General features: G+C 48.5%; 1 protein-coding gene across 2 annotated transcripts in view; it reads right to left on the bottom strand.

The window, feature by feature from the left end:
- The window catches only part of LOC115133269 (synaptosomal-associated protein 25-B-like), a 72,814-nt gene that overhangs the window by 32,082 nt on the left and 14,404 nt on the right, over positions 1 to 26,328 (bottom strand). The window contains exon 2 of one of the 2 annotated variants that reach the window (XM_029666331.2): positions 3,245 to 3,376. In XM_029666331.2, coding sequence (XP_029522191.1) covers positions 3,245 to 3,316 — 72 coding nt within the window. In that variant the 5' untranslated portion in view covers positions 3,317 to 3,376. The remainder of the gene's footprint in view (positions 1 to 3,244; positions 3,377 to 26,328) is intronic. The other variant, XM_029666332.2, reaches the window with a different exon arrangement.

Below are 26,328 nucleotides of genomic sequence, written 5' to 3'. Positions count from 1 at the left end.
CATAGACACAGTAGGACACATAACCATGATAGTTAGTTTATGGCAAATATAATTTATGGCTGACTAAGGGTAGTTGAAAAGCAGGGCTCAATGACAGAGGAGAATAGTGAGAGAATAACAGTGACGTGGATAGCAAGACAACCGAGCCAGGGATTATTAATGTGAGATTATTAACGTGAGATTTCTAACGCATTGTCAATCTGTGATCAAATGAACCCAAAGACAGTGGGCTACATGCGACAGTTGTGGAGTAAGGGTGAGATATTAGACCTTCTGTTACCGACCTCAGAGGCCACACGTTCACCCTGCGGGGCGACAGACAGGGGTAATTATAATAACGCATCATATTACACTTTTCTCAGAGACACATGTAGGTCACGAGACAGGAGATATATCTTTGTTGATGTGTGATTATATCATATGTTGTCATCTTTTTGACTACCAACCCAGACCAGACCGACGGCCATTTTGGAAAGACTCCTTCCTGTGCCGTGCCAGGTTTTTTCCCCCACACTAGCAGGCCCAAATACTCAAAGTGGGATTTGTCTGAGAAATCGGTCCATGGCTGGTTGTCTGTTATTTTTTACCCCTGACAGGAAGTGCTAGTCCTGGCGCTACCTCAAAGAATCAACAAAGGTCCTTTCGTAATCTATATAAAGATGAGATCTCTTTCTCTCCATGGAAGCCAAATGGGTATACTGTTAGACAGTGTTCAATTGATACAGTTAAATACATATGGATCAGCCTCAATGAGCTTTATAAAGAAAAATAGTTATAATGTGATTTACATACACAGATTTGATCTCTTTCTATCCTTGGAAACCAAAGCACAGTGCTCAATATAAGGCCAAAGCTGATTGACATATTGAGTGACCAAGCTGTGTAAACACAGCAGGGTCTGGTTGACTCAGCTTAGCTTAGAGCAATACAGCCAATTTATAGTCAAACAGCACTCACACGTATTTCTAATTCATGACTTGCAAATCCCCATATAGGCTATCTCCCATTAGGTATGTATTACAGTGTAGCTAAAGTGGGTCAAAATAGCTGATAGAGCTCTGATACGGAACAGATGTCTAGTTGAAGGAGCTCTGATACGGAACAGATGTCTAGTTGAAGGAGTTCTGATACGGAACAGATGTCTAGTTGAAGGAGCTCTGAATGTGGAACAGATGTCTAGTTGAAGGAGCTCTGAATGTGGAACAGATGTCTAGTTGAAGGAGCTCTGATACGGAACAGATGTCTAGTTGAAGGAGCTCTGATACGGAACAGATGTCTAGTTGAAGGAGCTCTGAATGTGGAACAGATGTCTAGTTGAAGGAGCTCTGAATGTGGAACAGATGTCTAGTTGAAGGAGCTCTGAATGTGGAACAGATGTCTAGTTGAAGGAGCTCTGAATGTGGAACAGATGTCTAGTTGAAGGAGCTCTGAATGTGGAACAGATGTCTAGTTGAAGGAGCTCTGAATGTGGAACAGATGTCTAGTTGAAGGAGCTCTGAATGTGGAACAGATGTCTAGTTGAAGGAGCTCTGATACGGAACAGATGTCTAGTTGAAGGAGCTCTGAATGTGGAACAGATGTCTAGTTGAAGGAGCTCTGATACGGAACAGATGTCTAGTTGAAGGAGCTCTGAATGTGGAACAGATGTCTATTTGAAGGAGCTCTGATACGGAACAGATGTCTAGTTGAAGGAGCTCTGAATGTGGAACAGATGTCTAGTTGAAGGAGCTCTGAATGTGGAACAGATGTCTAGTTGAAGGAGCTCTGATACGGAACAGATGTCTAGTTGAAGGAGCTCTGAATGTGGAACAGATGTCTAGTTGAAGGAGCTCTGAATGTGGAACAGATGTCTAGTTGAAGGGGCTCTGAATGTGGAACAGATGTCTAGTTGAAGGAGCTCTGAATGTGGAACAGAAGTCTAGTTGAAGGAGCTCTGATACGGAACAGATGTCTAGTTGAAGGAGCTCTGAATGTGGAACAGATGTCTATTTGAAGGAGCTCTGAATGTGGAACAGATGTCGAGTTGAAGGAGCTCTGATACGGAACAGATGTCTAGTTGAAGGAGCTCTGAATGTGGAACAGATGTCTAGTTGAAGGAGCTCTGATACGGAACAGATGTCTAGTTGAAGGAGCTCTGAATGTGGAACAGATGTCTAGTTGAAGGAGCTCTGATACGGAACAGATGTCTAGTTGAAGGAGTTCTGATACGGAACAGATGTCTAGTTGAAGGAGTTCTGATACGGAACAGATGTCTAGTTGAAGGAGCTCTGATACGGAACAGATGTCTAGTTGAAGGAGATCTTATACTGAACAGATGTCTAGTTGAAGGAGCTCTGAATGTGGAATAGATGTCTAGGTTGAAGGAGCTCTGAATGTGGAACAGATGTCTAGTTGAAGGAGCTCTGATACGGAACAGATGTCTAGTTGAAGGAGCTCTGATACGGAACAGATGTCTAGTTGAAGGAGCTCTGAATGTGGAACAGATGTCTAGTTGAAGGAGCTCTGATACGGAACAGATGTCTAGATGAAGGAGCTCTGATGTGGAACAGATGTCTAGTTGAAGGAGCTCTGAATGTGGAACAGATGTCTAGTTGAAGGAGCTCTGATACGGAACAGATGTCTAGTTGAAGGAGCTCTGAATGTGGAATAGATGTCTAGTTGAAGGAGCTCTGATACGGAACAGATGTCTAGATGAAGGAGCTCTGAATGTGGAACAGATGTCTAGTTGAAGGAGCTCTCAATGTGGAACAGATGTCTAGTTGAAGGAGCTCTGATGTGGAACAGATGTCTAGTTGTATGCTTCTGTCTCAGGTGTTCCAAAAAGCATATCAGAGTAGAAATGCTGATCTAGGATCAGGTGCCCCCCTGTCCGTATAATCGTATTAATTTTGATCTTAAATACAATACTGTTCCTAGATCAGCAGTCTTACTCTAAGACGCTTTTCAGACATGAGCCCTGATGTGGATCTCATTTGTGTGAATAAATGGATGACGGTCTACTGTGAGCCGTCACTCACGTGTGAGGTTCGTATGTGAGGTTTGTGTGAGGAGTGTGTGAGGTTTGTGTGAGGAGTGTGTGAGGTTTGTGTGAGGTTCGTATGTGAGGTTTGTGTGAGGTTTGTGTGAGGAGTGTGCGAGGTTTGTGTGAGGTTCGTATGTGAGGTTTGTGTGAGGAGTGTGCGAGAGGTTTGTGTGAGGGGTGTGTGAGGTTTGTGTGATGGGTGTGTGAGGTGTGTGTGTTTACCTCATCGGCTATCTGATCTGCCTTCGCCTGCAGGTTTTCCAGCTCATTGCGCATGTCCGCTTCATCTGCCATGGCTTCTAGGTAGTGAGATGGGCGTCGGCCTCCAAACCACGAGAAGACTGGCTGCTACTGCTAAGACTGAGGAGAGAGAGAGAGAGAGAGAGAGAGAGAGAGAGAGAAAAATTATAAGTATCAAAGAATCACGTTAGTGCGTTATGGCGATGAACAGAATATTTGTTATACCTTTAGAGTCGCTGCTTAGTGGGGATATGAGAGATCCCAAACAAGTCAAGCTGCATACGGTATGCAATTCAGATATGGTAGAACAGGACAATTCTTTGATAATGAATCTAGTCTACATAGCATTGTGGATGGCTCAGAGTTCTCATAGTTCTCAGAGTTGTCAGAGTTGTCGGAGTTGTCGGAGTTGTCATAGTTCTCAGAGTTGTCATAGTTCTCAGAGTTGTCATAGTTCTCAGAGTTCTCAGAGTTCTCAGAGTTCTCAGAGTTCTCAGAGTTCTCATAGTTCTCATAGTTCTCAGAGTTGTCGGAGTTGTCAGAGTTCTCATAGTTCCCCTTGTTCTGTGTCAAACGAGTTCACTGAAGCATGGTCTAGATTAGACAGACATACAGACACAGCAGACAAAATCCCTCAAGGTTAGAGTCCTTCCCTATCTCTTTTCTCCTTCTGAACATCTCAAAGAACAATCTGGCCTTAATGGCCATGTACTCACATAGAACTGGCCACCCCTCCGAGCCTGGTTCCTCTCTAGGTTTCTTCCTAGGTTCCTACCTTTCTAGGGAGTTTTTCCTAGCCACCGTGCTTCTACATCTGCATTACTTGCTATTTGGTGTTTTAGGCTGGGTTTCTCTACAGCACATTGTGACATCTGCTGATGTAAAAAGGGGGTAGGGAGGGAGAGGGGTAATAAGGGAGAGGGGTAGGGAGGGAGAGGGGTAGGGAGGGAGAGGGGTAATGAGGGAGAGGGGTAGGGAGGGAGAGGGGTAAGGAGGGAGAGGGGTAAGGAGGGAGAGGGGTAATGAGGGAGAGGGGTAGGGAGGGAGAGCGGTAGGGGTAGGGAGGGAGAGGGGTAGGGAGAGGGGTAGGGAGAGAGAGGGGGTAATGAGGGAGAGGGGTAGGGAGAGGGGTAGAGAGAGAAAGGGGTAATGAGGGAGAGGGGAGGGAGGGAGAGGGGTAATGAGGGAGAGGGGTAGGGAGGGGGAGGGGGAGGGAGGGAGAGGGGTAGGGAGGGAGAGGGGTAGGGAGGGAGAGAAGAAGGGAGGGAGAGGGGTAGGGAGGGAGAGGGGTAGGGAGGGAGAGGGGTAGGGAGGGAGAGGTAATGAGGGAGAGGGGTAGGGAGAGAGAGGGGTAGGGAGGGAGAGGGGTAGGGAGGGAGAGGGGTAGGGAGGGAGAGGTAATTACGGAGAGGGGTAGGGAGGGAGAGGTAATGAGGGAGAGGGGTAGGGAGGGAGAGGTAATGAGGGAGAGGGGTAGGGAGGGAGAGGTAATGAGGGAGAGGGGTAGGGAGGGAGAAGCAGAGAGAGAGAATAAACTGAAAGGAGTTTTGTTTTGTAACACACATTTTTTTAAGTTCACTTCAATCTGTTATTTATCCCATTAACATAACATGTACATTAAAACAATACTACACACTCAATCATTCCAAGTCAGTTGTCATAATGTCATGCGTTTTAGAAAGCCTCTCTCAAAGGTTTTCATCTAAACTCGACAAAAGCCTCGGCCATTTTATGTTCCGAGATGCTTTGTTGTCGGGACAGATGGGAAACCATATCGTGTGAATGCTGTCAAATACACAATGGCGGAATACAGTGAGAACCAGCTTGATGTCAACAATATCGTCTCTATTTCTGTACACTGCGATTCAGTCGTTAAGATGTGGGAACTCATGTTCTTTTTATCCAAATCAACAAATGAAAGTTATTTTCAGGTGAGGGGGAGGCTCAGGTGAGGGGGAGGCTCAGGTGAGGGGAGGCTCAGGTCCCACTGGGCACGGACGTCAGTTCAACATCTATTCTACGTTGGTTCAATGTAATTTCCTTGAAACGATGTGGAAACAAGGTTGATTGAACCAGTGTGTGCACATTGGTGTGATCCTGTTTTAATGTCAGATAAGGTCTTCTCACTCCCTCTCTTTCTCTCCTGTTCTCACTCCCTCTCTTTCTCTCCTGTTCTCACTCCCTCTCTTTCTCTCCCATTCTCACTCCCTCTCTTTCTCTCCTGTTCTCACTCCCTCTCTTTCTCTCCCATTCTCACTCCCTCTCTTTCTCTCCTGTTCTCACTCCCTCTCTTTCTCTCCTGTTCTCACTCCCTCTCTTTCTCTCCTGTTCTCACTCCCTCTCTTTCTCTCCCATTCTCACTCCCTCTCTTTCTCTCCTGTTCTCACTCCCTCTCTTTCTCTCCCATTCTCACTCCTTCTCTTTCTCTCCTGTTCTCACTCCCTCTCTTTCTCTCCTGTTCTCACTCCCTCTCTTTCTCTCCTGTTCTCACTCCCTCTCTTTCTCTCCTGTTCTCACTCCCTCTCTTTCTCTCCTGTTCTCACTCCCTCTCTTTCTCTCCCATTCACTCCCTCTCTTTCTCTCCTGTTCTCACTCCCTCTCTTTCTCTCCTGTTCTCACTCCCTCTCTTTCTCTCCCATTCACTCCCTCTCTTTCTCTCCCATTCTCACTCCCTCTCTTTCTCTCCCATTCTCACTCCTTCTCTTTCTCTCCTGTTCTCACTCCCTCTCTTTCTCTCCCATTCTCACTCCTTCTCTTTCTCTCCTGTTCTCACTCCCTCTCTTTCTCTCCCATTCTCACTCCCTCGCTTTCTCTCCCGTTCTCACTCCCTCTCTTTCTCTCCTGTTCTCACTCCCTCTCTTTCTCTCCTGTTCTCACTCCCTCTCTTTCTCTCCCATTCTCACTCCCTCTCTTTCTCTCCTGTTCTCACTCCCTCTCTTTCTCTCCTGTTCTCACTCCCTCTCTTTCTCTCCCATTCTCACTCCCTCTCTTTCTCTCCCATTCTCACTCCTTCTCTTTCTCTCCTGTTCTCACTCCCTCTCTTTCTCTCCTGTTCTCACTCCCTCTCTTTCTCTCCCATTCACTCCCTCTCTTTCTCTCCCATTCTCACTCCCTCTCTTTCTCTCCTGTTCTCACTCCCTCTCTTTCTCTCCCATTCTCACTCCTTCTCTTTCTCTCCTGTTCTCACTCCCTCTCTTTCTCTCCTGTTCTCACTCCCTCTCTTTCTCTCCTGTTCTCACTCCCTCTCTTTCTCTCCCATTCACTCCCTCTCTTTCTCTCCCATTCTCACTCCCTCTCTTTCTCTCCTGTTCTCACTCCCTCTCTTTCTCTCCCATTCACTCCCTCTCTTTCTCTCCCATTCTCACTCCCTCTCTTTCTCTCCCATTCTCACTCCTTCTCTTTCTCTCCCGTTCTCACTCCCTCTCTTTCTCTCCCATTCTCACTCCTTCTCTTTCTCTCCTGTTCTCACTCCCTCTCTTTCTCTCCCATTCTCACTCCCTCTCTTTCTCTCCCGTTCTCACTCCCTCTCTTTCTCTCCTGTTCTCACTCCCTCTCTTTCTCTCCTGTTCTCACTCCCTCTCTTTCTCTCCCATTCTCACTCCCTCTCTTTCTCTCCTGTTCTCACTCCCTCTCTTTCTCTCCTGTTCTCACTCCCTCTCTTTCTCTCCTGTTCTCACTCCCTCTCTTTCTCTCCCATTCTCACTCCCTCTCTTTCTCTCCCGTTCTCACTCCTTCTCTTTCTCTCCTGTTCTCACTCCCTCTCTTTCTCTCCCATTCTCACTCCTTCTCTTTCTCTCCTGTTCTCACTCCCTCTCTTTCTCTCCTGTTCTCACTCCCTCTCTTTCTCTCCTGTTCTCACTCCCTCTCTTTCTCTCCTGTTCTCACTCCCTCTCTTTCTCTCCTGTTCTCACTCCCTCTCTTTCTCTCCTGTTCTCACTCCCTCTCTTTCTCTCCTGTTCTCACTCCCTCTCTTTCTCTCCTGTTCTCACTCCCTCTCTTTCTCTCCTGTTCTCACTCCCTCTCTTTCTCTCCTGTTCTCACTCCCTCTCTTTCTCTCCTGTTCTCACTCCTTCTCTTTCTCTCCCATTCACTCCCTCTCTTTCTCTCCTGTTCTCACTCCCTCTCTTTCTCTCCTGTTCTCACTCCCTCTCTTTCTCTCCCATTCTCACTCCCTCTCTTTCTCTCCTGTTCTCACTCCCTCTCTTTCTCTCCCATTCTCACTCCCTCTCTTTCTCTCCTGTTCTCACTCCCTCTCTTTCTCTCCCATTCTCACTCCCTCTCTTTCTCTCCTGTTCTCACTCCCTCTCTTTCTCTCCTGTTCTCACTCCCTCTCTTTCTCTCCCATTCTCACTCCCTCTCTTTCTCTCCCATTCTCACTCCCTCTCTTTCTCTCCCGTTCTCACTCCCTCTCTTTCTCTCCCATTCTCACTCCTTCTCTTTCTCTCCCATTCTCACTCCCTCTCTTTCTCTCCCGTTCTCACTCCCTCTCTTTCTCTCCTGTTCTCACTCCCTCTCTTTCTCTCCTGTTCTCACTCCCTCTCTTTCTCTCCTGTTCTCACTCCCTCTCTTTCTCTCCTGTTCTCACTCCCTCTCTTTCTCTCCTGTTCTCACTCCCTCTCTTTCTCTCCTGTTCTCACTCCCTCTCTTTCTCTCCTGTTCTCACTCCCTCTCTTTCTCTCCTGTTCTCACTCCCTCTCTTTCTCTCCTGTTCTCACTCCCTCTCTTTCTCTCCTGTTCTCACTCCCTCTCTTTCTCTCCTGTTCTCACTCCCTCTCTTTCTCTCCTGTTCTCACTCCCTCTCTTTCTCTCCTGTTCTCACTCCCTCTCTTTCTCTCCTGTTCTCACTCCCTCTCTTTCTCTCCTGTTCTCACTCCCTCTCTTTCTCTCCCATTCTCACTCCTTCTCTTTCTCTCCTGTTCTCACTCCCTCTCTTTCTCTCCTGTTCTCACTCCCTCTCTTTCTCTCCCATTCTCACTCCTTCTCTTTCTCTCCTGTTCTCACTCCCTCTCTTTCTCTCCTGTTCTCACTCCCTCTCTTTCTCTCCCATTCTCACTCCTTCTCTTTCTCTCCCATTCACTCCCTCTCTTTCTCTCCCATTCACTCCCTCTTCCCACTCCCTCTCTCTTTCTCTCCCATTCACTCCCTCTTCCTCTCCCATTCACTCCCTCTCTTTCTCTCCCATTCACTCCCTCTTCCCACTCCCTCTTTCTCTCCCATTCACTCCCTCTCTTTCTCTCACATTCACTCTCTCTCTTTCTCTCCCATTCACTCCCTCTTCCCACTCCCTCTCTCTTTCTCTCCCATTCACTCCCTCTCTTTCTCTCCCATTCACTCCCTCTCTCTTTCTCTCCCATTCACCCCCTCTTCCCTTCCCTCTCTCTCCCGAGTCGTCAGTAGGTCTTTAATAATTGAGTATCGGCTCTGAAAGGAACAGCAGGCCACAGTACAGGACAGTCAGACTCTTGAAAGCCTCCCTCCTTTCTCTCTTTTGTTGTTGTATTCCCCTCGCACTCCCTTTCTCTGTCTTTCTCTTTTTGTATTTATTTTTCATTTCACTGTGAGGGACATTGTCTTCTCCTCATTGTTTGTTTTCAGTAGTCTGATTTTCCCTCCTGCTCTTTCCTCCTGTCATCAGTAATGTCTCTCCAGTTGATTACCCCTCCCTCTATTAAATGTATCCACTCTATCACCTCCTCCTCCTCCTCCTCCTCCTCCTCCTCCTCCATCTCCTCCTCCTCCATCTCCCCCTCCTCCTACTCCACATCCTCCTCCACCTCCTCCTCCTCCTCCTCCACCTCCTCCTCCTCCTCCTCCACCTCCTCCTCCCCCTCCTCCACCTCCCCCGTCCTCCTTCTCCTCCTCCTCCACCTCCACCTCCTCCTCCACCTCCTCCTCCTCCACCACCTCCTCCTCCTCCTCCTCACTTCTTTCATGTCCACGACTCTCACATTCACCCCCTTCCCAGGCGAAAGGTTGTTATCACAGCTGGATAGATGCAGCTGATAGGCCTCTAGATGTTGAATAGTGTCCAGCATTACTATAGAACAACATCATAACTGCCTCTTTGAAGTGCCTTTTCCATTCCGTCTTTCGGATGGGACGTTAAACGGGTGTCCTGACTCTCTGAGGTCATTAAAGATCCCATGGCACTTATCGTAAGAGTATGGGTGTTAACCCCGGTGTCCTGGCTAAATTCCCAATATGGCCCTCAAACCATCAAGGTCACCTAATAATCCCCAGTTTGGCTCATTAATCCCCCTCCTCTCCCCTGTAACTATTCCCCAGGTTGTTGCTGCAAATGAGAACGTGTTCTCAGTCAACTTACCTGGTAAAATAACAGATAAATAAATCAAATAAATAAAGTCAAAAGTCTGAAATGGACTGGATTCACTACCAAAGGAGGCTGCATACTGTAATAACACAACAGATCCCAGGCTGTTGGTGAACAGTCTATCAGTTTGCCTCCAGTGATCCCAGGCTGTTGGTGAGCAGTCTATCAGTTTGTCTCCAGTGATCCCAGGCTGTTGGTGAACAGTCTATCAGTTTGTCTCCAGTGATCCCAGGCTGTTGGTGAGCAGTCTATCAGTTTGTCTCCAGTGATCCCAGGCTGTTGGTGAACAGTCTATCAGTTTGTCTCCAGTGATCCCAGGCTGTTGGTGAGCAGTCTATCAGTTTGTCTCCAGTGATCCCAGGCTGTTGGTGAACAGTCTATCAGTTTGTCTCCAGTGATCCCAGGCTGTTGGTGAGCAGTCTATCAGTTTGTCTCCAGTGATCCCAGGCTGTTGGTGAACAGTCTATCAGTTTGCCTCCAGTGATCCCAGTCTGTTGGTGAACAGTCTATCAGTTTGTCTCCAGTGATCCCAGTCTGTTGGTGAACAGTCTATCAGTTTGTCTCCAGTGATCCTAGGCTGTTGGTGAACAGTCTATCAGTTTGCCTCCAGTGATCCCAGGCTGTTGGTGAACAGTCTATCAGTTTGCCTCCAGTGATCCCAGTCTGTTGGTGAACAGTCTATCAGTTTGTCTCCAGTGATCCCAGGCTGTTGGTGAGCAGTCTATCAGTTTGCCTCCAGTGATCCCAGGCTGTTGGTGAGCAGTCTATCAGTTTGCCTCCAGTGATCCCAGGCTGTTGGTGAACAGTCTATCAGTTTGCCTCCAGTGATCCCAGGCTGTTGGTGAACAGTCTATCAGTTTGTCTCCAGTGATCCTAGGCTGTTGGTGAGCAGTCTATCAGTTTGCCTCCAGTGATCCCAGTCTGTTGGTGAACAGTCTATCAGTTTGCCTCCAGTGATCCCAGTCTGTTGGTGAACAGTCTATCAGCCAAATGTTCCCCTTCCAGTTCCCTTTTAGGACTGACTGACGAAACAGAGACCAAATGCCCAATTGCTTTCATGCCATACCTTTTTAAACATTTCAGTCAGATCACAACAGATTAGCCTCAGAAACAGTAAGTACTGCAGCGAGTGAACAGACCATGGTAACAGACCAGCCGTTTTCTGTTATCGACTAAAAACCTCTGCCTTTTGTGGCATTTAGAGTTGACCTTCAGCATGGGGTACAGTACACAGACAGACAGACAGACAGACAGACAGACATGTCATGTCATGTGTTTTAGTACAAGGTCTTTCTCAATTCAGAATCGGTAGAGACTCAGTCTCAATGAATCTTTTCTCGATCCCCTCCCCTCATCCTCCCTCTCAATAGGAGAGGTCAGAGAGGAACAGTCTATCAGAGAGGAACAGTCTACCAAGGGACCTTGGACCTCCTTCAATACTGTTGAGAAGAAGATTGTGGAAAGATGAATTGAGATTGAGTGGATCTAGGCTACTAGGGCTCTATGTGTCGCTAAATTCCGCCTCCCCATCCCCCTCCACATGACACGCTGCTGTCACCTCGTTTGATTGACGACATTCGTAAGGCCTCAGCCAGAACAGAGCCGAGGGAGTGTTTAAAAACGCCAGGGTAAAAAGGATTCTCTCTCTCTCTCTCTCTCTCAGAATAAGGGGGGGCGGGGCAGTGGCAGCGGCAGAGGGGATTAGGCTTGTCATCTTCTGACATGATTAACACAGTACCATTCTACCCATAAACCAGGGATCCAACTGGTTGCTATTTTAAGCAACAACAACATTGACAAAAATCCTGTTTAAACCCAGGAATGGAAAATTCCATTCTCAATTCCATAAACCACTTACAGCAGCGATGAGTTACGATTTCTACAATGTACGTTGTCTTGAGCTCATCTGGTAGACTTATGTCACTGGGCAGCTCTTGGCTTGTGCTTCCCTTTGTAGTCTGTAATGGTTTGTGAGCCCTGCCACATCCGACGAGTGTTAAAGCCGGTGTAGTACGATTCGATCTTAGTCCTGTATTGACGTTTTGCTTGTTTGATGGTTCGTCGAAGAGCATAATCCATAATCCATTGCCTGTAATCCATGGCTTCTGGTTGGGGTATGCACCTACGGTCACTGTGGGGACGACGTCATCGATGCACTTATTGATTAAGCCAATGACTGATGTGGTGTACTCCTCAATGCCATCGGAGGAATCCTGGAACATGTTCCAGTCTGTGCAAAACAGTCCTGTAGTTTAGCATCTGCTTCATCTGATCACTTTTTTATTGATCTCGTCACTGGTGCTTCCTGCTTTAATTTTTGCTTGTAATCAGGAGGATAGAATTATGGTCAGATTTGCTAAATGGAGGGCGAGGGAGGGCTTCGTATACATCTCTGTGTGTGGAGTAAAGGTGGTCCAGAGTTGTTTCCCTCTGGTTGCATATTTAACATGCTGATAGAAATTTGGAAAGACGGATTTAAGTTTCCCTGCATTAAAGTCCCCGGCCACTAGGAGCGCCGCCGCTAGGTGAGCATTTTCCTGTTTGTTAACGGCAGAATACAGCTCATTGAGTGCAGTCTTAGTGCCAACATCAGTCTGTGGTGGTATGTAGATAGCTACGAAAAATACAGATGAAAAACTCCCTAGTGAGGTCTACATCTTATAAGATACTCTGACTCAGGCGAGCAAAACCTCAAGAATTCCTTAGATATCGTGCACCAGCTGATGTGGACAAAAATACATAGTCCACATCCCCTTGTCCTACAAGAAGCCGCTGTTCTATCCTGCCGGTCCATCGTATAACACGCCAGCTGTATGTTGATAATGTCATCTTTCAGCCACGACTCCGTGAAGCATAAGATGTTACAGTTTTGAAAGTCCCGTTGGTAGTTTAATCTTCTGCATAGGTTTATTATTTATTATTATTTTCCAAAGATTGCATGTACGCTAGCAGAATGGAAGGCAGTGTACGTTTATTAGATCCCGCCGGCCCCTTTTTCTCCGCCTCCCCTTCACGCAAATGATGGGGATCTGGTCCTGGGAAAGCAGTACATCATTCACGTTGGACTCAGTAAAGGACAAAAAGGATTCTGCCAGTCCGTGGTGAGTAATCGCAGTTCTGATGTCCAGAAGTTATTTTCGGTCATAAGAGAGGGCATATGTAATCATGTGATGAAGAGAGGCTAGGAGAAATGATAATAATGTTTTTAATCAACTTATAGCTCTCAACACTGAGCTCTATCAGAAACAGCTTAATGCTGAGCTCTATTAGAAACAACTCAACAGTGAGCTCTATTAGAAACAGCTCAACACTGAGCTCCATTAGAAACAGCTCAACACTGAGCTCTATTAGAAACAGCTCAACACTGAGCTCCATTAGAAACAGCTCAACACTGAGCTCCATTAGAAACAGCTCAACGCTGAGCTCCATTAGAAACAGCTCAACGCTGAGCTCTATTAGAAACAGCTCAACACTGAGCTCTATTAGAAACAACTCAATGCTGAGCTCCATTAGAAACAGCTCAACGCTGAGCTCTATTAGAAACAGCTCAACACTAAGCTCTATTAGAAACAGCTCAACACTGAGCTCCATTACAAACAGCTAAACACTGAGCTCCATTAGAAACAGCTAAACACTGAGCTCTATTAGAAACAGCTAAACACTGAGCTCTATTAGAAACAGCTCAACACTGAGCTCCATTAGAAACAGCTAAACACTGAGCTCTATTAGAAACAGCTCAACACTGAGCTACCTCTGTTTTGTTTGCTGTTTGGGGTTTTAGGCTGGGTTTCTGTACAGCACTTTGTGACATCAGCAGATGTAAAAAGGACTTCATAAAATACATTGATTGATTCAACATAGCACAGACCTTTAGCACTGATTTCTAAATCATAGGAATCTATTCATGCCCTGATGTGTGGAAGATGATATGTTTTATAGATCACATCATCTGCACAGTGACTTACTATTGCCTATATTAATGAACCATCGGGTATATAGCAGAGGGCGGAGCTATAGGAGGATGAGCTCATTGGAATCCTACACTAATGAACCATCGGGTATATAGCAGAGGGCGGAGCTATAGGAGGATGGACTCATTGGAATCCTACAGTAATGAACCATCAGGTATATAGCAGTATATAATAATGAGATGCTGTCCTAGTGTCAAACAACAGGCTGGTAACAGTGAGATGCTGTCCTACTGTCAAACAACAGGCTGGTAACAGTGAGATGCTGTCCTAATGTCAAACAACAGGCGGGTAACAATGAGATGCTGTCCTAGTGTCAGGCTGGTAACAGTGAGATGCTGTCCTACTGTCAAACAGCAGGCTGGTAACAGTGAGATGCTGTCCTAGTGTCAAACAGCAGGCTGGTAACAATGAGATGCTGTTCTAGTGTCAAACAGCAGGCTGGTAGCAATGAGATGCTGTCCTAGTGTCAAACAACAGGCTGGTAACAGTGAGATGCTGTCCTAGTGTCAACCAGCAGGCTGGTGACAGTGAGATGCTGTCCTACTGTCAAACAACAGGCTGGTAACAATGAGATGCGGTCCTACTGTCAAGCAGCAGGCTGGTACCAATGAGATGCTGTCCTAGTGTCAAACAACAGGCTGGTAACAGTGAGATGCTGTCCTACTGTCAAACAACAGGCTGGTAACAGTGAGATGCTGTCCTAATGTCAAACAACAGGCGGGTAACAATGAGATGCTGTCCTAGTGTCAGGCTGATAACAGTGAGATGCTGTCCTACTGTCAAACAGCAGGCTGGTAACAGTGAGATGCTGTCCTAGTGTCAAACAAAAGGCTGGTAACAATGAGATGCTGTCCTAGTGTCGAACAACAGGCTGGTAACAGTGAGATGCTGTCCTAGTGTCAAACAACAGGCTGGTAACAATGAGATGCTGTGCTAGTGTCAAACAACAGGCTGGTAACAATGAGATGCTGTCCTAGTGTCAAACAACAGGTTGGTAACAGTGAGATGCTGTCCTAGTGTCAAACAGCAGGCTGGTAACAATGAGATGCTGTCCTAGTGTCAAACAGCAGGCTGGTAGCAATGAGATGCTGTCCTAGTGTCAAACAACAGGCTGGTAACAGTGAGATGCTGTCCTAGTGTCAAACAGCAGGCTGGTGACAGTGAGATGCTGTCCTACTGTCAAACAGCAGGCTGGTAACAATGAGATGCTGTCCTACTGTCAAACAACAGGCTGGTAACAGTGAGATGCTGTCCTACTGTCAAACAGCAGGCTGGTAACAATGAGATGCTGTCATAGTGTCAAACAGCAGGCTGGTAACAATGAGATGCTGTCCTACTGTCAAACAACAGGCTGGTAACAATGAGATGCTGTCCTACTGTCAAACAGCAGGCTGGTAACAATGAGATGCTGTCATGGTGTCAAACAGCAGGCTGGTAACAATGAGATGCTGTCCAACTGTCAAACAACAGGCTGGTAACAGTGAGATGCTGTCCTAGTGTCAAAGAGCAGGCTGGTAACAGTGAGATGCTGTCCTAGTGTCAAACAACAGGCTGGTAACAATGAGATGCTGTCCTACTGTCAAACAGCAGGCTGGTAACACAACTGTCAGCTGCCAGTGATGACCCTTCTCTGTTCACTGCAATCAATCAGACTCCATGTTCAGCTCAGTTAAACAATATTTCCGCAGGAAATAGGAGACGTTTCAGAGCTGAGCCCATCACACCACAGTCCGTGTGGTTCTGAGGGAAACCAGGTCACTAGACTGATGTAGCTCAGTTAACAATGGAGAGCTTGGGCTAAACCACATCTCATAGAGATGTACAGTAGATATGAAGATGTTGTGTGTGTGTGTGTCTGTCTGTCTGTCTGTCTGTCTGTCTGTCTGTCTGTCTGTCTGTCTGTCTGTCTGTCTGTCTGTCTGTCTGTCTGTCTGTCTGTCTGTCTGTCTGTCTGTCTGTCTGTCTGCTTTCTTCTCCATCTTATTCATGTATCTCTGACACATGCGTTTCATTTTGAAGCTAGAACGTTCCATTGTGTTAATCATTCAAAGCCTATCTAACCTACAGTACAATGGTATGCGAACCTGTTTCTCATGCAGCTGACTGCCAGTAGCCCTAAAATAAAGTAACCGTGTTTACTGGTGTTTCATTACGAGCCACGGAGCAGCCCAGTGCCCATACGTTGCCCTCTACCCCAGCTTTCAGGAGACCAAGGCTCCATATTTAATCATTAAACATGACCACATTAAATAACTGTGTCAAGGACAAGGAGAGGGGGGGGGGGGGGGGTCTGCCGCCATTTTAACATGTCACATCTGTCTCCTTCACATCAAAGACAAGACGTGCTCCATTATTCACAGGTTGTTACCAGGGCAACATTATTAATGCAGGAGCTTCCATCTCTATCTGTGTGTGTGTGTGTGTGTGTGTGTGTGTGTGTGTGTGTGTGTGTGTCTGAGGCTGAATACACAGATGAACCTAGGATGTTTACATAACAAGGTTACTAAAGACTAGCTATCTGTAAATTACCTCTGTAAAATATATATATATATACACAGCTGAAGTCAAAGGTTAACATACACATAGGTTGCAGTCATTAAAACTGGTTTTTCAACCACTCCACAAATTTCTTGTTAAAGAAACTATAGTTTTGGGAAGTCAGCTAGGACATCTACTTTGTGCATGACACAAGTAATTTTTCCAACAATTGTTTACAGACAGATTATTTAACTTATAATTCACTGTATCACAATTCCAGTGGGTCAGAAGTTTACATACACTAAGTTGACTGTGCCTTTAAACAGCTTGGAAAATTCTAGAAAATTATGTCGTGGCTTTAGAAGCTTCTGTCAGGCTAATTGACATCCTTTGAGTCAATTGGAGGTGTACTTGAGGATCTATTTCAAGGCCTACCTTCAAACTCAGTGCCTCTTTGCTTGATATCACGGGAAAATCAAAAGAGATCAGCCAAGATCTGTAGAAATCCACAAGTCTGGTTCATCCTTGGGAGCAATTTCCAAATGCCTGAAGGTTCATCTGTACAAACAATGGTACGCAAGTATAAACACCATGGGACCACGCAGCCATTATACTGCTCAGGAAGGAGACTAGAGATGTCTCCTAGAGATGAACGTACTTTGGTGCGAAAAGTGAAAATCAATCCCAGAACAACAGCAAAGGACCTTGTGAAGATGCTGGAGGAAGCAGGTACAAAAGTATCTATATTCACAGTAAAACGAGTCCTATATCGACATAACCTGAAAGGCCGCTCAGCAAGGAAGAAGCCGCTGCTCCAAAACCGCCATAAAAAAGCCAGGCTACGGTTTGCAACTGCACATGGGGACAAAGATCGTACTTTTTGGAGAAATGTCCTCTGGTCTGATGAAACATAAATGGCCATAATGACCATCGTTTATGTTTGGAGGAAAAAGGGGGAGACTTGCAAGCCGAAGAACACCTTCCCAATCATGAAACATGGGGGTGGCAGCATCATGTTGTGGGGGTGCTGTGCTGCAGGAGGGACTGGTTCACTTCACGAAATCGAATGGCATCATGAGGGGGGAAAATTAAGTGGATATATTGAAGCAACATCTCAAGACATAAGTCAGGAAGTTAAAGCTTGGTCACAAATGGGTCTTCCAAATGGACAATGACCCCAAGCATACTTCCAAAGTTGTGGCAAAATGGCTTAAGGACAACAAAGTCAATGTATTGGAGTGGCCATCACAAAACACTGACCTCAATCCCACAGAAATTTTGTGGGCAGAACTGAAAAAGTGTGTGCAAGCAAGGAGGACTACAAACCTGACTCAGTTACACCAGCTCTGTCAGGAGGAATGGGCCAAAATCCACCCAACTTATTCTGGGAAGCTTGTGGAAGGCTAACCGAAACAATTCACCCAAGATAAACAATTTAAAGGCAATGCTACCAAATACTAATTGAGTGTATGTAAACTTCTGACCCACTGGAAATGTGATGAAAGAAATAAAAGCTCAAATAAATCACTACTATTATTCTGACATTTCACATTCTTAAAATAAAAGTGGTGATCCTAACTGACCTATGACAGGGATTTTTTTTACTAGGATTAAATGTCAGGAATTGTGAAAAACTGAGTTTAAATGTATTTGGCTAAGTTGTATGTAAACTTGCGACATCAACTGTATATAATTCTCATCAATCAGCCGCTCTCCTCTCCACTGCAACTCTTCCCATGGTTGCTACCTGGCAATGTGTTTAAAGGGGCATTCTGTAGTTCGAATAATAACAAAGTGGACACCCCACCACTGTTCTCGTAAACAGGGGAGAGATAGAGCTGGAGAAATGTAACCAATCTCTAATTCGTAGACAGAGCTATGGATACAAGGACTGATAATCCACGATATCAACATTGATGCTCTAACCATGTTATGAGGCTTTAAAGCTTATATTTTGGGTTCTGAGGGGGTGTGACAGCTGAACTAAGATCACAAAGCATCTACAAATTAGATTCTTTAACAATCAATTGAAATAAACTGAGTGTACAAAACATTAAAAACACCTGCTCTTTCCATGACATAGACTGACCAGGTGAATCCAGGTGAAAGCTATGATCCCTTATTGATGTCACCTGTTAAATGTTTTGTTCAGTGTATATTATTCATTATTATTCATTTCAACTTTTTTAAATTGATGTAGCAATCACAGAGTGTCCCTTTTTAAATACGAAACCAATAACAAAACTCCAGAAATAACAATATATGAGAATGTTATTTTTTACTGTTAACGTGACCTGGTGAGAGATGATAATGCAGAAAATAAATTCCCTTTTGGTTATGCATTAAGCACTTTGTATTTAGACCTAGTGGATCTGTAGCTATGGTATGTGTTCTATAATCTGGTCGTCGCAGAGGAATGGTTTAGGCCCGTTGATTGTCTATGGGTGGAACTGAAGGGATATTCCTGTTTCCTACAGCGTTACAGTCTATAGATATACTGCTCCAGGGTCAGGGCCATCTGCTCTCTATACACACACACACACACACACACACACACACAATCAGAGGATCTTTCCTCCAGCACATAGCATAGCATGCCTTCCGGCTTAACTCCACCAAAGCCCTGATCCTATGAAGTCAGGGAGACTCCCATATGGTCTGCACCGGAGCAATGGAGACAAGGACCACACACACACACACACCACACACACACACACACACACCCACCACACACACAACACACACACGCACGCACTGTAATGTAGTTCATAGTCATAACTCATCACCAACTCAGGACCCTGAGACTGAACACTTCCCCTTGCAACTGGATCCTGGACTTTCTGACGGGCCGACCCCAGGTGGTGGGGATAGGCAACATCCCCTCCGCCACACTGACCCTCAACACGGGGGGACCCTCAGGGGTGTGTGCTTAGTCCCCTCCTGTACTCCCAGTTCAACCACAACTCTGGCAACGCACGACTCCAACACGATCATCAAGTTTGCTGAAGACACGACAGTGTTATGCCTGATCACCGACGATGATGAGACAAGCCTATAGCAGTGGTCACCAACCGGTCGATTGCGATTGGTCGATCTCCAAACATTTCTTTTTTTTTTTTGTGTGTTTTTTTGTTGTTGAATTTTACCCCTTTTTCTCCCCAATTTCGTGGTATCCAATTGTTTTAGTAGCTACTATCTTGTCTCATCGCTACAACTCCCGTACGGACTCGGGAGAGACGAAGGTTGAAAGTCATGCGTTCTCTGATACACAACCCAACCAAGCCGCACTGCTTCTTAACACAGCGCGCATCCAACCCGGGAGCCAGCCGCACCAATGTGTCGGAGGAAACACCGTGCACATGGCCACCTTGGTTAGTGCGCATTGCGCCCGGCCCGCCACAGGAGTCGCTGGTGCGCGATGAGACAAGGATATCCCTACCGGCCAAGCCCTCCCTAACCTGGACGACGCTAGGCCAATTGTGCGTCGCCCCACGGACCTCCCGGTCGCGGCCGGTTACGTCAGAGCCTGCAACAAATTGGCCGATTACGTAAGGGATGGGCGCGAACCCAGGGTCTCTGGTGCACAGCTGGCGCTGCAGTACAGCGCTCTTAAACACTGCGCCACCCGGGAGGCCCGATTTCCAAACATTTCTGTTAAAAAAATTATGACAAAGCCTTGGTTGCACACTTGATTCAGCAGCCTGGAAGGCAAAGTGTTTTGAACCACTTCATGTTTCTGCAGGCCCAGAGTGAAAATCAAGTGCACTTACCACTGGCCAATCAGATAGCTCAGATCAGCACGTCTGTACAGTTTCCTCAAGCCATAGACAGTAATAAGAAGCCTCGAACAATGTTAGAACCAAGACTTCAGAGAGACTCAAGGAATACAGCACAGAGCTGCTGTATTTATGAGTAAGTTCATGTTTACGTTTCTATTCAGACTGTCAACACTTTCATGAGCCATAAAATGTGCGTTCTCTCTACTTCCACTCAGGCTACAACCAGCACTGCAGCTGCACTGAATGAGTATAGCAACGTGTTCTGATAAGATTGCGTTGTTATATTAGTGTCTTGTCTTTTTTTTATATCAATAAATATTTAACTTTCTCTGGTCATAGGAGTAACATGATAAGATTGCATTGTTATATAGTGCGACTTTTGTTTGGCCATCAGCCGGAAGACAGTGTCTCCTTTTCTCAGCGGAGGGAGGGAGAGCGGAGGGAGGGAGAGCCTGGTGAGAGACAGCCTCACCACTGCTCCCTCCGCTCTCCCTCCCTCCGCTCTCCCTCCCTCCGCTCTCCCTCCCTCCGTTCTCCCTCCCTCCGCTCTCCTTCCCTCCGCTCTCCTTCCCTCCGTTCTCCCTCCCTCCGTTCTCCCTCCCCCGCATTTCTGTTCAAAATTTTGTATCAAGATTGTGCCAATTTTTTTTATTAATAACTTTTCATGTTCAAAATTGTGCACTCTCCTCAAACAATAGGATGGTATTCTTTCACTGTAATAGTTACAGAAAATTGGACAGTGCAGTTAGATTAACAAGAATTTAAGTTTTCTGCCAATATCAGATATGTCTATGTCCTGGGAATTTTTTTTGTTTACTTACAACCTCATGCTAATCGCATTAGCCTACGTTAACTCAACCGTCCCGTGGAAGGAACACCGGTCCCAAAAGTGACTAGTGTTCCATTATTAAAGTGACCAGTGATTCCATGTCTAGGTATATAGGGCAGCAGCCTCTAAGATGCAAGGTTGAGTAGCCCGGCGGTAGCTGGCTAGTGATGGCTATTCAACAAATCTAATGGCCTTGAGATATAATCTGTTTTTCAGTCTCTTGGTCTCAGCTTTGATACACCTGTACTGACATTGCCTTCTGGATGATAGCGGGGTGAACAGGCCATGGCTCGGGTGGTTGATGTCCTTGATAATCTTTTTGGCTTTCCTGTGGCATCGGGTGCTGTAGGTGTCCTGGAGGTCAGGTAGTTTGCCCCTGGTGATGCTTTGGGCAGACTGTACCACCCTCTAGAGAGCCCTGCACTTGTGGGTGGTGCAGTTGCCATACCAGGTGGTGATGCAGCCCAACAGGATGCTCTCAATGGTGTATCTGTAGAAATTTGTGCGGGTCTTAGGTTCCAAGACAAATTTCTTCAGCCTCTGGCGCTGTTGCCTCTTCTTCACCACACTGTCTGTGTGGGTGGACCATTTCAGATTGTCAGTGATGTTTGCGCAGAGGAAGTTGAAGCTTTCTACCTTCTCCACCATGGTCCCATCGATGTGGATAGGGGCGTGCTCCCTCTGCTGTTTCCTGAAGACCACGATCAGCTCCTTAGTTTTGTTGACGTTGAGGGAGAGGTTATTTTCCTGGCACCACTTCACCAGGGCCCTCACCTCCTCCCTGTAGGCTGTCTCGTCATTGTTGATAATCAGGCCTACTACTGTTGTGTAGTCTGCAAACTTGATGATTGAGCTGGAGACGTGGGTGGCCACACAGTTCTGGGTGAACAGGGAGTACAGGAGGCGGCTGAATACGTACCCTTGTGGGGCCCCAGTGATGTTGTTTCCTACCTTCACCACCTAGGGGCGGACCGTCAGGAAGTCCAGGAACCAGTGTGGGTTCAGACCAAGGGGCAGCGCTCGTTGATGAGCTTGGAGGGTACTATGGTGTTGAAGGCTGAGCTAAAGTCAATGAACAGCATTCTGATGTAGGTATTCCTCTTGTCCAAATGGGATCCAGTAGTGTGCAGTGCAATTGCACTGGAGGTGATATGATCCTTAACCAGCCTCTCAAAGCACTTCTTAATGACAGAAGTGAGTGCTACGGTGCGATAGTAATTTAGTTCAGCTACCTTTGCTTTCTTGGGTACAGGAACAATGGTGGGCATCTTAAAGCAAGTGGGGACAGCAGACTGGGATAGAGAGAGATTGAATATGTCCATAAACACACCAGCCAGCTGGTTTGCGCATGCTCTAAGGACGTGGCCAACAATGCCGCCTGGGCTGGCAGCCTTGCGAGGGTTAACACGCTTAAATGTCTTACTCACTTTGGCCACAGAGAAAGAGAGCCCACAGTCCTTGAGAATGAGCCCCGTCACTGGCACTGTGTTATCCTCAAAGCGGGTGAAGAAGGTGTTTAGCTTGTCTGGGAGCAAGACGTCGGTGCCTGCGACGTGGCTGGTTTTCCCTTTGTAATCCCTGATTGTCTGTAGACCCTGCCACAATCATCTCATGTTTGAGCCGTTGAGTTGCGACTCCACTTTGTCTCTGTACTGACGTTTTGCCTTTTTGATTGCCTTACGAAGGGAATAACTACACTGTTTGAATTCGGCCATGTTCCCAGTCACCTTGCCATGGTCAAATGTGATGGTTTGCGCAAATGCTGCCATCTATCTACGGTTTCTGGTTTGGGCAGGTTTTAATAGTTACAGTAGGAACAACATCCCCTATACACGTCAATGTTATTCTCAGAGGCTACCCGGGAACATGTCCCAGTCGGCATGATCAAAATAATCTTGAAGCATGGATTCCGATTGGTCAGACCAGCATTGAATAGACTTTATCATGGGGACTTCCTGTTTGAGTTTCTGGGATAAGTTCAATTGCCCTGGGGGTACCAACAAAATATCAAATTTGGGAAAGTTGTATTCTTAGTCGTAATGCTGGTGAGTTACCACCACTCTGATATCCAAAAGTTATTTCTGGCTGTCCTGTATGTAATAACATAAAAAACGTTCTGGGCTAAAAATGTAAGAAATAACACACAAAAAATCAAAATACTGAAAAAGTTGCTTACGAGCTAGAAACAGAGCTGCTATATCGGCATCATCTTACTTATACAAAAAACTGGGAGCATTGACTTCTACTGTATTCCACTGTATGTAGGCCACTGTATTTAGGCCACCACGCCTTGCTACTCTGTAACTCTGATGCCTTCCAATGTTTGATTTTGCGCCTCTCCCCGAGACAGTCCTGTTTGTGGGCCTCCAGACACTTAAGATGAGAGAGAGAACCCTGCCCTCTCCAGCCCTACCCCTAACCCTGCCCTCTCCAGCCCTTTCCCTAACCCCTAACCCTGCCCTCTCCAGCCCTACCCCTAACCCTGCCCTCTCCAGCCCTTTCCCTAACCCCTAACCCTGCCCTCTCCAGCCCTACCCCTAACCCTGCCCTCTCCAGCCCTACCCCTAACCCTGCCCTCTCCAGCACTACCTGCTCCAGCTCTACCCTCTCCAGCCCTACCCCTAACCATGCCCGCTCAAGCCCTACCCCCTAACCCTGCCCTCTCCAGCCCTACCCTAACCATGCCCTCTCCAGCCCTACCTGCTCCAGCTCTACCCTCTCCAGCCCTACGCCTAACCCTACCCTCTCCAGCCCTACCCCTAACCCTACCCTCTCCAGCCCTACCCTAACCCTGCCCTCTCCAGCCCTACCTGCTCCAGCTCTACCCTCTCCAGCCCTACCCCTAACCCTACCCTCTCCAGCCCTACCCTAACCCTGCCCTCTCCAGCCCTACCCCTAACCCTACCCTCTCCAGCTCTACCCTCTCCAGCCCTAACCCTGCCCTCTCAGCCCTAACCCCTAACCCTGCCCCCTCCAGCCCTAACCCCTAACCCTGCCCTCTCCAGCCCTACCTGCTCCAGCTCTACCCTCTCCAGCCCTACCCCTACCCCTACCTTCTCAGCCCTACCCCTAACCCTGCCCTCTCCAGCCCTACCCCTAACCCTGCCCTCTCCAGCCCTACCCCTAACCCCTAACCCTGCCCTCTCCAGCCCTACCCCTAACCCTACCCTCTCCAGCTCTACCCTCTCCAGCCCTAACCCTGCCCTCTCCAGCCCTAACCCCTAACCCTGCCCTCTCCAGCCCTAACCCCTAACCCTGCCCTCTCCAGCCCTACCTGCTCCAGCTCTACCCTCTCCAGCCCTACCCCTACCCCTACCTTCTCCAGCCCTACCCCTAACCCTGCCCTCTCAGCCCTACCCCTAACCCTGCCCGCTCCGGCCCTACCCCTAACCCTACCCTCTCCAGCTCTACCCTCTCCCAGCCCTAACCCTAACCCTACCCTCTCCAGCTCAACCCTCCCCAGCCCTAACCCTACCCTCTCCAGCCCTAACCCCTAACCCTGCCCTCTCTAGCCCTACACCTAACCCTGCCCTCTCCAGCCCTACCCTAACCCTGCCCTCTCCAGCCCTACCCCTAACCCTGCCCTCTCCAGCCCTACCTGCTCCAGCTCTACCCTCTCCAGCCCTACCCTAACCCTACCCTCTCCAGCCCTACCCTAACCCTGCCCTCTCAAGCCCTACCCCTAATCCTGCCCTCTCAAGCCCTACCCCTAACTCTGCCCTCTCCAGCCCTATGCCTACCCTCTCCAGCCCTACCCTAACCCTACCCTCTCCAGCTCTACCCTCTCCAGCCCTAACCCTGCCCTCTCCAGCCCTAACCCCTAACCCTGCCCCCTCCAGCCTAACCCCTAACCCTGCCCTCTCCAGCCCTACCTGCTCCAGCTCTACCCTCTCTAGCCCTACCCCTACCCCTACCTTCTCCAGCACTACCCCTAACCCTGCCCTCTCCAGCCCTACCCCTAACCCTGCCCTCTCCAGCCCTACCCTAACCCCTAACCCTGCCCTCTCCAGCCCTACCCCTAACCCTACCCTCTCCAGCTCTACCCTCTCCAGCCCTAACCCTGCCCTCTCCAGCCCTAACCCCTAACCCTGCCCTCTCCAGCCCTAACCCTAACCCTGCCCTCTCCAGCCCTACCTGCTCCAGCTCTACCCTCTCCCAGCCCTACCCCTACCCCTACCTTCTCCAGCCCTACCCCTAACCCTGCCCTCTCCAGCCCTACCCTAACCCTGCCCGCTCCGGCCCTACCCTAACCCTACCCTCTCCAGCTCTACCCTCTCCAGCCCTAACCCTAACCCTACCCTCTCCAGCTCAACCCTCCCCAGCCCTAACCCTACCCTCTCCAGCCCTAACCCCTAACCCTGCCCTCTCAGCCCTACACCTAACCCTGCCCTCTCCAGCCCTACCCCTAACCCTGCCCTCTCCAGCCCTACCCCTAACCCTGCCCTCTCCAGCCCTACCTGCTCCAGCTCTACCCTCTCCAGCCCTACCCCTAACCCTACCCTCTCCAGCCCTACCCCTAACCCTGCCCTCTCAAGCCCTACCCTAATCCTGCCCTCTCAAGCCCTACCCCTAACTCTGCCCTCTCCAGCCCTATGCCTACCCTCTCCAGCCCTACCCTAACCCTGCCCTCTCAAGCCCTACCCCTAACCCTGCCCTCTCCAGCCCTACCCCTAACCCCACCCTCTCCAGCCCTACCCTTAACCCTGCCCGCTCCAGCCCTACCCCTAACCCTGCCCTCTCAGCCCTACCCCTAACCCTACCCTCTCCAGCCCTACCCCCTAACCCTGCCCTCTCCAGCCCTACCTGCTCCAGCTCTACCCCTACCCTGCCCTCTCCAGCCCTACCCATAACCCTACCCTCTCCAGCCCTACCCCTAACCCTGCCCGCTCCAGCCCTACCCCTAACCCTGCCCTCTCCAGCCCTACCCCTAACCCTGCCCTCTCCAGCCCTACCCCTAACCCTGCCCTCTCCAGCCCTACCCTAACCCTACCCTCTCCAGCCCTACCCTAACCCTACCCTCTCCAGCCCTACCCTAACCCTGCCCGCTCCAGCCCTACGCCTAACCCTACCCGCTCCAGCCCTACCCCTAACCCTACCCTCTCCAGCCCTACCCCTAACCCTGCCCGCTCCAGCCCTACCCTAACCCTCTCCAGCCCTACACCTAACCCTACCCTCTCCAGCCCTACCCCTAACCCTACCCTCTCCAGCCCTACCCCTAACCCTGCCCGCTCCAGCCCTACCCCTAACCCTGCCCTCTCCAGCCCTACCCCTAACCCCTAACCCTGCCCTCTCCAGCCCTAACCCTAACCCTACCCTGTCCAGCCCTACCCTAACCCCTAACCCTGCCCTCTCCAGCCCTAACCCTAACCCTACCCTCTCCAGCCCTACCCCTAACCCCTAACCCTGACCGCTCCAGCCCTACCCCTAACCCTACCCTCTCCAGCCCTAACCCTACCCTCTCCAGCCCTACCCCTAACGCTGCCCTCTCCAGCCCTACCCTAACCCTGCCCTCTCCAGCCCTACCCTAACCCTACCCTCTCCAGCCCTACCCCTAACCCTGCCCTCTCCAGCCCTACCCTAACCCTACCCTCTCCAGCCCTACCCTAACCCTACCCTCTCCAGCCCTACCCTAACCCTACCCACTCCAGCCCTACCTGCTCCAGCTCTACCCTCTCCAG

Source organism: Oncorhynchus nerka, linkage group LG18 (assembly GCF_034236695.1).
Source record: "Oncorhynchus nerka isolate Pitt River linkage group LG18, Oner_Uvic_2.0, whole genome shotgun sequence".
Taxonomy (NCBI): domain Eukaryota; kingdom Metazoa; phylum Chordata; class Actinopteri; order Salmoniformes; family Salmonidae; genus Oncorhynchus; species Oncorhynchus nerka.
This window is presented reverse-complemented; position numbering and strand designations above follow the sequence as displayed.